The 11,806-nt window shown below is 51.1% G+C and overlaps 2 protein-coding genes across 2 annotated transcripts in view; one reads left to right on the top strand and one right to left on the bottom strand.

Annotated features, from left to right (window-relative positions):
- Nucleotides 1–5,889, bottom strand: part of P4HTM (prolyl 4-hydroxylase, transmembrane (endoplasmic reticulum)) — a gene marked incomplete at its 3' end in the record, with an annotated part of 6,926 nt that extends 1,037 nt beyond the window's left edge. The window contains exons 1-5 of the mRNA XM_009709144.1: nt 5,856–5,889; nt 5,368–5,558; nt 4,235–4,331; nt 1,978–2,140; nt 171–356 (exon numbers count right to left, since the gene is read on the bottom strand). Of these exons, the coding sequence (XP_009707446.1) occupies nt 171–356; nt 1,978–2,140; nt 4,235–4,331; nt 5,368–5,558; nt 5,856–5,889 (671 nt within the window). The remainder of the gene's footprint in view (nt 1–170; nt 357–1,977; nt 2,141–4,234; nt 4,332–5,367; nt 5,559–5,855) is intronic.
- A 1,905-nt stretch (nt 5,890–7,794) lies between these two features.
- On the top strand, nt 7,795–11,238 carry LOC104168516 (secreted frizzled-related protein 5-like). Its single transcript, XM_009709133.1, has 4 exons — nt 7,795–8,072; nt 8,841–9,013; nt 9,948–10,034; nt 10,904–11,238. Exons 1-4 carry the CDS (start codon nt 7,894–7,896, stop codon nt 11,236–11,238), a joined length of 774 nt encoding a protein of 257 aa, XP_009707435.1. The 5' UTR covers nt 7,795–7,893.
- Nucleotides 11,239–11,806: the final 568 nt, after the last annotated feature.

Raw genomic sequence — 11,806 nt, 5'->3', positions numbered from 1 at the left:
GTGGACTCACAGGATTCGCCCACCTCCCCCTTCAAAACCCTTCATGCCAGCAATCTCCAGAGCTGGTTTGCAAGTCCACAACCTGAGCACTGAGTCCCAGGCGAGGCGAAGCAAAACGGCTTTCCACACCTTCTCTAATGCGTTCCAGATTATGCCAAGGCCGACCTTACCGGCAGGAAGTCTCAAAGGGAGCACTTTCATTGGCGACCAGCTTCGTGTGGCTGCAGGCAGTCTCGGGGAAGACGGGACCACTGTCCATGTGGGCATGGTAGTGTCCTCCTTGGTCGTACCGCACAACCTGGAGGGGCTCGCTGTGCTCCACAATCTCGGGGGGCAAGCGAGTCAGGCGCATTACCCTGGGGAAGAGGGGAGCACAGCAGGTGAGCGGAAAGCACCATCACCGCAGTTGGCCACTACTCCCAAGCAGTGAATAAATCCAGAGAAAGATAACCCCCTTCCCCAACAGACCGGAGAGACAGATGGGCTGCAGCAAGCATTCCAAGAGATAACTAGGTCCTTGCAGATCTGCTGGACCATCAGCATCAGCTCGGAAAGTCCTCATCAAGGTTAATAAAAAAAAAAAAACAAAACCAAAAGGTGCATCTCCAGCAGGACTGCTCTCAGGAAGACTTTGCTGGCTCAGCAAGATCCCTTCTGTGTGTGTCCCTGGAGCCTTCATGTGCCATCTCATCGCTTCTCTGGACTCCTGCACACCACCTACAGACCTCGGGGACAGTTAGCAAAGCACAGGGCCTCTGCTGAGAGTGAATGAGAGACTAACTCTAGGAATATTCTTGTCACCTAACTCACCTTTCCCTGTTGCCTTTTCAGCAGCCTCCCCCCAGGGCAGAGGGGCACTGGAAGTGATCAAGGAGACCGGAGCCCTCCTGCTCTGGGATTTTTCCGCTGCTACATCTGAGATCATCCCCAAGGCAAGCAGGTACGTCTTGAGACCTGCCAAAGAACACTCAGAGCTCTGAGAATCCAGACTTGTGAAGCCCTCGGGGCAGGCGCAAGGGGAACGCAGCACCCGGGCAGGATGGCAAAGCCCCTCCAGGCACCGCATGGTCCCAGGGAGGACTAACAGCCTCCTTCAGCGCTGTCTTCACGCCCTTGTAACAGTGGCCAACTGAAGAGTGTACAAGCAGTATGCTGATGCCTGTGTGTGCTGGCGAGCTGGCATGGAGAAGGTGGCAGCCATAGTCTGCTCTAATCAAGGCAATATGCAACCCCATTCTACCGCTGGAATGTGCTGAAGAAAAGGAGTGGCCAACAGCCGTTTTCAAGCCTCGGGACAGATTTTACCCACCCATGTTCTGGGCGAGGACCAGCACCACAAGAACAAGAGTCTCCAGCCAATTATCTGAAACTCACCACGGCTAAATGATTTGGCCTGCGTGCTTGGTTTTAATGCTTCCCAGTATCAAATCTGAGATGAAGGGAAAGGTAAGATGCTCCCCTGTATGCTGTGAGCTGCCCTGTGATATGTATGCTCGGAGGGTTAAACTAACTGGGCTTACTTGAGGTGAAGTTGTGCTTGTTAAAAAGTCAGCTCTGAACAGCTAAGACAGATTTCAGTGAAATGCATGAGTAACTAAAGCAAATGACAGTAACTGCTGGCACCCAGACAGCATTGGAAACAGGCAGTTTCTCCCAGTAAGCTCATTTACTAATTAGAATGAATTATTTCATATAATGCCAAGTCTTCTTGGTTTTATAGGGCTGTTCCCAAAAGTGAATGGAGACGCTGAAAGGTTTGATTTTTCTTTTTCCTTTTCCACGGGACAATACAAATTCTTGTTCTAATGAAAACCTCCTCTCCTCATCTCGTGTCTGTGTTCATTGCTCTTTATACTCCAAATACTTTCACGCAATTAGGAAGTGTGAATATTAGCAAGTCTGCCACTGCCTCTCCCAGCACAGGTGGTCCTCGTGCCTACACAAACCCAATTGCCCCTGCGGCTGCCTGGCCCTTACCTTTGCCGTATGGCTCTCATGACCTGGTGTGCCCCCTCGCCCTGGTACAGCCAGGTGTGCTGGCTGTTGCGCACCAAGTCACTCATCTTCACTTTCTGGCTTCCCATGTACTTGTGGAAATCACGGATATTCAATTGTTTGAACTCCTCCAAACTCAGCACACCTACGGGAAGAGAGGAAAAGCTGGCTGACTCTGGTGCAGGTAACAGTTCTTGGCGTCCTGTACTCGGCAAAACCACCAGCTGAAGGCACTGCAGAAATTGCGTTCCTCAAACAAACCCCATTCAGAGTCCACCTCTATGCCCACCGTGGGCTGCACCCCATGGGTTACAGACTCCAACAATGCTCTTGCCTTTAGCAGAGGGCATACAGCGACCCGCAAAAGTGAACCATTAGCTGCTGTGCAGGGTCAGAACTGAGACAGGCAAAATACCAATACGAACTTAAAAAAGCTCCTAAACTACACAAACCAATCCATCTAAAGAGAGAAATAGCCACTACAGTTCTAAGATATGCAATGCCGCAGCTAAAAAGCCTACGCCACCTGATGCCTTGGGGCTTGTTACTTAAGATATTTAAATAGACATGTTTAAGAGCAGAGTGGGACACCTCAGACTGCATTTTCTACAAGATCTTGCATGATAATTTAAAAAAGCCAAACCCAAAACAAGCAGTACATTCTTCTGCATTTGTGTAATTGCAAAAACATGAGCAAGAAATACAACAGAGCACGATCTTGCGTAAGTAGAAATAACAGAAAAGTGAGAGGTAAAAAGTCGTTTCTACTAAACCAGGTATTTCTTGTTTGCCCTCAACTGGACCTGGCAAGGGATGGACTTTTGCCTTTGTCGACTTTAGAAAAATCCTCACATTTGTGGTTTCCCCTTTCAGGAGAAGAAGGGAAGCCCTGCACTGAGGATCAGTCCCAGGGACCCGAGCATGCAGAGCGCTGCAGCGTTGCTGCCCAGCAGCCAGCACGCGTTGTGGGCTGCGAGTGGAGCTCGCTCAGGCAGCAAACCCAGCACTGCTGTGGTGCCAGCTCCGCTCCCCAGGCACACAGCACCCTCCGGCAGGAGGAAGGACCAGCCATCGGGGTCAGCCTGGGACAGTTCCTCAGGTGCCAGTGGTCGTGACCAAATTATCCACACCATTATTATTTCTAGTGTCTCCCTGTCCCCACTTCCCCTTACTCCATGCTGTCTTTGATGATGCAGTGCCACATCCAGGTTGTGACCTGGTCTCTTGCTGTCACGTACCAATCTAACAACGGAGGGAAGCAGCTCTGTGGAAGCAAGGTCCTGCCAAGAGCACTTTAACAGGACCTTTCATTTGTTAATGTCCGGAACAGTGGAAAAGCCACTGAGGACTCAGTCATACGCTCCCACCCCTGCCAAGAATGCCACCGGCCGGGAGGAGTCGGGCATGGGGTACCCTCCGGATATTTAGGCATTCACACGGGTACTGCTTCAACTCCAAGCCAGCTCCTCCCGGGCAGCTCTCAACGCCAACGCCAGGTCACTGGAAGAGAGCATGCAGGGCCTGTTCGTTCACTTAATTTGATTAGGAAATGGAGAGTTGCTTAATTGAGGCCACTCTAATTAGAGCAGCAGAGGTTAGAGTGCATGTCCGGACCAGCAGGAGCCCTTGGGAGACTGGGGGCAGGAGGGGCAGAAGTGGCCTCATGGAATACAGAGAGTTTGCAGCGGCAGAGAGGGGGGGTCAGCCACAAAGGCTGACCAACAAGACCACCCTCACCTCCACTTATTCTGCCCTCCTCTGTCAGTGATGTGGTGCTCCCAGCCCGCTGCAGAAGTCTCCCTGAAAACAGAGGGGGGGGAGCGGAGGGTGCACCTTAAAACCTGCAGCCCAAGTAACAAGAGCTATGTAGCCAGAGCAGTCTCTCAGACCACAGGAGCAGAAGCGCACCCTGAAGGTCCTGTTACAGCAGCACATGAACCTCTGACAGGGGAGAGGGAATGCAGAGTTGTGTTCTGATCCTGCTTCTGCAAGATCCAAGCCCAGCCGGTGGAACTACTCTGCCACTAGACTGGTGATGAAGGGGCAGGGCTGCTGCAATGAGAGGTTTACGCTGATTTTACTTTCCTGCCAAGGTCTCTAAAGCAGTGTTATTTTCCTTTCAAGAACACATATGGAGAGACAGGCTTGGGCACGGACACGGTTCTTGCTCTGCCCCACATGGCTGTGCCAGGCATCCAGTGTGCGGAGCGCGAAGGGATTCCCATGGAGCCGCTCTTACCATTCCCATCAGGATCAGCCTTGACTGCAGTGTACATCTCCCGGATGTTTTCAGGGGTCATCCACCTGCCGTTTCCAAGCCGAGTGTGGGTCAACACCTGAAATTAATAAATGGATCAACACCGGGCACTGGTTTCTTATACTAACAAAACCCTACAGATTCCCTGCTTGAGGCCTGGCAGGCTCCCTTCTGCAGTGCATTGGCCAGCCAGGCATCAGCACATCTCTGCAGAAAGAAGATTGCACTGAGAATCATCTGGCAGCCACACACAGTGTGTGGCTTATGAGTGCTGTTATTTCCAGTTTAGGGCATGGCAAATGACTGCTGGGACTCAGTTAACCAGTTCTGAGGTGGAGGGGGCACAGCTCTTTCTCTTGAAGGGAAAGTAAAGCTATTGATGATAAAAATGAATGCTTTTACTTGTCCAAGATAAGGGCTTGGAATGAAATGCTTCCTTTCCACGTGGACAGAGAGATGCAGTATCCTGGAGAGCTCTCAGCAGGCTCTGACCTCCAGAGAAAGGAGCCTTGCCCTGGGTTGTCACTGATGCAGTTCCCCACACTCCACAACGCTTGCTGCCCACCAGACAGCACACCCCCCCAGCCCCACTTGAAACAGGAGCCTGGGGAGGGACATCCTTGAACTGCCAGTGCCTGCCCTGATGCAGCCTGCCATACAGGGTAAGGGTGCTCAAGAGCTGTGGACAAGGTGCTCATCATCCCCCTCCAGGCTCATTAATAGGGGTGGCTTTGCCGGTGTCTTGTCAATTAGCACAGTCAGCTCCCCACAGGCTGCACAAAGCAGTGCTTACCCTACAAACTCACTTCCCCGGGACACCCAGCAAGAGGAAACCCACGGCACACGGAACGTTTTACCCAGCATATTCAAAACGCACATCTCTTGCCAAGGACTGTTGTCGCTTCCCAAGAGCATGACAACTGCTTCACATTTCCCCAGAAACTTCCACACTGAAGGCCAGCACAAGTCTTGGGACATAAAATTAAGCAAATACTGATCAGTGTATACTGGAGTCTGGTCCTAACCAAGCACATGAGTAATCAAGAGACCATGTGAGGAGGGGACCTGCCAGAGGGTCCCACAGCAAACCTCCCCTGGTCTGTCCCACACTCTACCTCTTTGAGCTGCAGCTGCCCATCCTGATTGTGGTCCAGCAGATTGAAAATGTCCACCTGGCTGATTTCTATCATCTCCATGGCTTCCTCATAGTCATCCGTTGGTAGGATCTGGCTCTTCTGCAGCCCCTTCAACTGTGCCAGATGGACGATGAGCTTGCACTCCTCCTCTGTCAGGAAGTCAGGAATTTCTGCAGCGAAAGTGAGAGCAGCAACAGAGACTGAGGAACTGTTACAGTGGAACCCCTTATCGATAGCAGGCCCCTCAGAAGGAAAAAAAAAACAAACACCCATCAACAAAAAGAGGTGGCGGAGGAATTTAGAAACTGCCTCAGTTTGGGACATTCAAACACATCTACCCTTCCAACAGAAGAGCTCTCAAAGAGCATACACCACACACCTGAGCTGCTGGAGGCAGGTGTTTTTACAGCAGCAGTGCCTAAATGTTTGGATTTAGGGGTCAAGCCCTTAAAGTCTCTTGCAGATACCACAATGGACAAAGGAGTAAACAAACACACGCATATCGCTGCATATTATCACTTCAAAGTTGGCATGTGGATCGGAGTCTGGGAACTGCTGCTCTACAGGAAGGGAGGCCAAAAATCCTTAACGGTGGGCAGAGGTGATGGCCAGGGTTTCAGGCTTCCTTGCTCTCACATGGAGAGGACAGCACTGTGCACAAAATCAAATGCCTTTTAGGGGAACCCAGCACAGCGCTCTAGCATGAAACTCAAAGAGCAAGGAGACAACTTCCAAACTTATTCCCACTCGCTCCCTTGATCCCCCACTAAAAATGGTCTTCAAATACAATATTAAAGGGGAAGACACAGTGCATGGCAGATGCCACACTCCATACCCAGGTAGCATCCTGGTATCACCAGCTTTCATTTGCAGCACGACACCAGCAGCAATCAGGCAGTACCAGGATCCCAAGCAAATTTAAACGCAGAGAAATCCACCGATGACTATGAGGCTAAGAGTTTTCTAGCTGCACGGTGCCCTGGGCACGCACTTGGAAAGCGCTGGCGAAGTCCTGTTCCACAGCCCAGTTACACTGTGGCCCAGCAGGTTGAAATGATCCTTCTGGCTGACGTCTGTCACTGCTACGGGGCCCTTGTTACCAGCTGCTGAGACTTTTGAAGAGGGAAAGAAAAACCACCAAAGCAGGACAGGTTTAAGTGCTCCTAGGCCCAAGGTCCTGCTCTCCAAATTGCAGCCCCCTGGAGCTCCTGCAAGCATGTGCCAAGGACACACCGTATCTCAACCACAGCAGCAATCCTCAAGGGGGGGGGCGCGAAGTTCATTACTTCCATGACCTTAAATCAACCCTATCAGCTCAAACTGTCAATAAGCAATTGGTTTCTTGCTAAGTACAGACCAGAACTAGCCCTGTAGAAAATGAGATGTTCCTGGGAAGCCCCAGAAACACAACACAGCCGGCTGTATCGGCTGTATCGTGACCCCCTGCGAGGACACAATTTCCGCCCCAGGCAGCGCAGGGTCCTTGTGCCAGAGGATGCTTCAGAGCCGGAGCTTCCACCGACTGGTTTGAACCTCATGGCACGGCACCAGGTCTGAATGAACCCTGCGCGCTGGCAAGGAACGCTCCCAGTATTTCCAGTTCCCCAAACTGGGCTACAATAAAGACGGCTTTTGGAATCTTAATTATGTGCCGGAGGAAGGACAATCCCACTTTTCAGCGGTAGTAATGGGATTTCGTAATGAAGTAAAAATTCTGTTAACCGGAAAGCGCGCTCTGCCACGCAGGTTGCGAGGTGAGAGGGTTTCCAGCTAAGCGCTGTCAATCCCGTCTGCAAACAACCTGGCTCCACAGCTGCAAATTAGTTCCCCTCTACCCTCAGCTCTCCGAAACGGTTAACTTCGGGCTGTGAGACCATCCTATCTCTCTGCCTGCTCAACAATAGATCCAGCTAAACAAATGCCTCCTAATTGACTTTGAGCAACACTTGATTGCTTTTACAAAAAACAAAAGAGAGGAAAACATTGGGGTTTATGAAATAATGACTAATCCTGGAGCAAGAGAAAGGGGATGGGTTGAAGCACTGGTGTCAAACAGAGATTCAATCTTGGCTGAAAGAGCCCCAAGACACATGGGCCAAGTCATTCATCCCTCCCCAACTGCCCTCATTTCCACACCTGCTGATCTAAGCCAAACCCCTGCTAAAATCCAAACAATCGGGGCCGCTGGCAAATGAAAATTGGAGCATTGTCTTCCCCATGAGGGCTCTGAAAGGGCCGCACTTAATGAGGATAGATTGACAGAGAGGTGGCTCGCAGGCTATAAAAGGCATCCCACAGTCGGGAGCAGCTCAGTCCGGTGTCCGTCGCCCGTTTGCCCACTCCCAGCTTGCTCCGAGCATGGTCACGGCCCACCGCAGGCACCCCTCGAGGTCAGGCGGCCCATGGCTGCTGTGTCTCCTGGCACGCCTGCTGCTCTGGGGCTCGCCAGGAGCCCGGGCCAGCTACCTGAGGAAATCCTCCAGCTGCACACCCATTCCAGACCGCATGGCCTTGTGCTACGACATCGGCTACTCCGAGATGAGGATTCCCAACCTGCTGGAGCATGAGACCATGCCCGAAGTGATCGAGCAGTCTTCCAGCTGGCTGCCTTTGCTGGCCAGGGAGTGCCACCCAGATGCTAGGATTTTCCTCTGCTCCCTCTTTGCACCAATCTGCCTGGACAGGTAAGATGTTTTTGCAAGTTATTTCAGCTGTAGGAAGTAACACTCCTCGAGAGCGCAACTGCATTTGCCTCCCGAGAGAAAACTCGTGCGATCTGATCAGCGCAGCCCCCAAAAAGCCGTGCTGCCCCTCTCGGCAAGGGGCAATTGGATTACCCAGCAGGGACCTTCCCTCTGAAAATGAAACATGAGCATTTCATCTTGCAGGAGCAGAACCATTATGTTCCCTCTGGATTTTCCTGCTCTCCCACCCCAGGCACCGCTGCCGGCTCCCTCGGCCACCCTCCTCGCACACCCCAGTAGCTGCTGGCACCCACCAGCTTCACCTCCCACCTCTCCTGCAGCCCCCTGCCCCCAGCTCTTGCCCCGAACATGTAGGGGGTTTCTGAGCCCAACAGTGCCAGAAGCAGAGAGAAATCCTCAGTTTTGAGGTGCAGCCGCCAAAGTACAGAGCTGCTAAGGAAATTGGGTATCTAATTAGGCACCTAAGGTAAACAGCCTTTGCAAAAACAGAGAAGATCCCTGGGGGGACAAAGGGCTTCTGGCAGCAGCCTGTATCAAACAGCCTCATCCCTCACCCCTCCTGTCCTCAGAAATTCGTTGTTTGCTTCCTGGGCATGAATGTTCAAAAGACATCAAAGACCCCCAAACAGCTCTGCTAGTGCTAGAGCATGCAACATAGCCCCGTGCGGCAGGAGCGTGGTGCCAGGGCTTGACCCTCAGCCTGCTGCCAGGAGTCCAGAGGTGCTGCAATCCCCATCCCCTCCCCAGGCTCATCTACCCCTGCCGCAGCCTGTGCGAAGCTGTCAAGAGAAGCTGTGCACCCGTCATGGCTTGTTACGGCTACCCCTGGCCCGAAATCCTGAACTGCAACAAGTTTCCTGCAGATCATGAACTGTGCATCGCAGCAGTCTCCACGGATGAAAATTCTTCGAGCAGGAGAAGTAAGTTGTTTTTTTTTTTCCTCATATATTTTCCCATATGTAACACTGAAAGCTCAAAAGGATAGGCCTATGCCTTGTTTCTATCCCTAATATTTCTGGTTTATAGCTATATTTTAAAAAAGTAATTTATAAATTCTGGGTTTGTTCTCTCTGGGAACTCCACCATGCCTAGAAAATTAGCGTGACGTTGTATGCAGCTTGTTCCCCTCTCTACTGTATTCACTCGCTCCCTGGGTGCCATCAGAGCAGGCAGGGTTTGGGGCAGGGGGAAGGAATGGCTGTGAAAGCCTAACGCCCCGGCACAGCGTGACAGCTCATGGTGCGCAGGCTCCAGGCGGGGAGATGTGCGTCCAGCAGAGCTAAGGAGCTGCAGCTCTGATCTTCCAGCTGTGTCCAGGGTTTAAAAAGCATGCAAAAAGAAATGTTCTGCAAGCCTACTCTTTAAACATTAGGAAACACCACAAAGGGGCATGAGCCTCTGCAGACATGAGTTACACGAGAAAAAAGTATTTAAGACTGAAAGATGAAATTAAGCACCCAGATACTGATGAACACTGGGGGAGATTCAAGAGCAGTTAAGGGGAGAACAGACGCCTCACTTCAGCATCACTGGATGGAGTCTGGCCATACCAATGGCTTCACCGTTTCATCCAAACTAGGAGATCTTCATTAAGCATTTTCACTGCTGCTTTAACATGCAGCAACACACACAAGCCTCAACAAAGCACAACAAGCAGCGTCTGCCCCAGCCACAAAAAGGGGAGCTTAACATTTCCCACCCTGGCAGGCTGAGATGTCTCTCCAGGGACTAGGTCGCTCGGGAGGAAGCACCACTCAGAAACAGCAAGCCATCACTTGCAGATCTCAAAATTTCATGATGCCTTTTCCAGTGAAGCTTGACAAGGGTGTTATAACCCAATTTCTGTTGCAGCAGTGCCCCGAGCCAGCTGCAAGGACTGTGAGCTTGAGGAGGCCAGCACTGCCAGGGAAATCCTGGAAAACCTCTGCGCCAATGATTTTGGTAAGTCCTCTCAATTTGTTTGGTCCTCTCAGTTGCTGCCGTTCCCGCCAGCAGCCAAGTACTGGCATGGACAGAAAATGGCTTTGCCATAACAAACTGACTTGGAGGAACCGCAGCTTTTACAGCAGATCCCAGGGATTTTTCAGGTCCCAACTTACCTGTTAGGTAGCAGGAGGGCTCAGCTCCAGGCAGCACCAAAGGTGAAGACCTGCTTTATTTCTGCAGGCTCTGATTTGGTTTTGGTCTGTGGCTGCTAAATATAAACACTACTCTGGTTTTCCCTTGGAGGCCAACATTTCAATCAGTGCTCACAAAAACCTTCAGCAAACTCCATGTAAGCTATTTCAAACTTCAATACCATTGTTCTAGCAATGCACCTCTCCCTCTCCTAGCCCAAGCAGGTGGCAACACGGGTTCTGCTCAATCAGCTGGCAGGAAGTTTTCAAGATACTGCCCTGATTTCAGGCACACAACCTTCTTAAAAAAAAAAAAAATAATGTTTAAAATCCTGGGCAGCTGGCAGTCGTGTCACCTCCTGAAATCCCAGCTCAGAGAAAAGTCAAGTAATTTGCACAAGACCAGGACTTTTATGCATCCACTTGCTTCCGCCCCTGCTTCCTACAGGCTTTCTGCCCACGCAGCAGCAGCGCTGCTACACCTTCGCCACTCTCATGAGGAAAGCAGAGTGAGAATGGTGTTCAGTACTGGAAACTAACCTCAAATGAGAACTTTTACAAGTTCACTGCAATTAGAAGAGCTCAGATGGATGTGTCATCACATTACAGAAACAGCAAGAAAGCCTTGCGTTGGCTGTGTGTTGAGATATGAAAAGTAAACAGAACTAACAGCTCTTTTTCCAACCCCCGCAGCAGTGAAAATCCGAATCCTGAGGAAGAACACGACCACCACCATCTCGGACTTTGACCTGGACTCCTCCAGGGTGGAGGTCCTGAAGCACGGCCCACTCCTCAGAACCGAAATCCCCGCCAGGCTCCAGCAGTGGCTGGACATCGATGCTACCTGCGTCCACAACATCATGAGAGGCACTCATGCAGGAGTCTTCATTGTAAGCGGCGAAGTACAGAGTGACAAAGTGGTGGTGAACAAGGCCTACGCCTGGCAGAAGAAGAACAGGAACCTGCACCAGGCGGTGCGGAGGTGGAAACATCACCGCTGCCCTGAACAGGCTGGCCAGAAGGTCTGAAAAATCTCATTTTCAACAAGAAACTGCTCCCTTCCCTATGGCTAGAAAACTCCTTCCCCTGGCAGTTGGTGTTTTGGAGATGTACAGCCAATATTTTTAGGTGATTCAAAGTAGTCATAGTCCAGATAGGACCTCACCACAGATCCCTGTTTTACTGAGACAGAGCTTAAGGATGCAGATTTAACATATCTCTCTCACAAGTCTCTGCAGATCCAGGACTTGCGATGGACGGCTTTGTGTAGGATCCAACGTCACAACAAAACTGAACTGAACTCCGCAGGCAAGCACAAACTAGAAGAGACCTTTAGTAACAGTTCCTTCTAGTCCTCGTCATCAAAGCTGATGGCCATTTCAGCTTCACTATTTGATCCCGAGACATTGAGGCTGTCCAAGTGCCCACTTGCTTTCTGTCCAGAAAGATCACACGAGAGTCTCCCTGAGTGCTAAGTGATGCTTTTTGTGTAATGGAGCAAATACTTTACTCTTGAACAGTTCGAGATAAATTAAGGGGGAAAGGAACCCACCCTGGCAATGCCCGGTCTCTTAAAAATGAGTGCTAAACTCTGCT

Source organism: Cariama cristata, unplaced genomic scaffold, assembly GCF_000690535.1.
Source record: "Cariama cristata isolate BGI_N322 unplaced genomic scaffold, ASM69053v1 scaffold17850, whole genome shotgun sequence".
Classification (NCBI taxonomy): Eukaryota; Metazoa; Chordata; class Aves; order Cariamiformes; family Cariamidae; genus Cariama; species Cariama cristata.
This window is presented reverse-complemented; position numbering and strand designations above follow the sequence as displayed.

What these genes read in the sequence shown, in the direction of transcription:
- LOC104168516 (XM_009709133.1), top strand. Translation starts at nt 7,894, where the DNA reads ATGGCCTTGTGCTACGACATCGGCTACTCCGAGATGAGGATTCCCAAC. An exon ending in GCACCAATCTGCCTGGACAG is followed by an intron (nt 8,073 to 8,840) that starts GTAAGATGTTTT and finishes TCCCCTCCCCAG; the next exon opens with GCTCATCTACCCCTGCCGCA. An exon ending in AAATTCTTCGAGCAGGAGAA is followed by an intron (nt 9,014 to 9,947) that starts GTAAGTTGTTTT and finishes CTGTTGCAGCAG; the next exon opens with TGCCCCGAGCCAGCTGCAAG.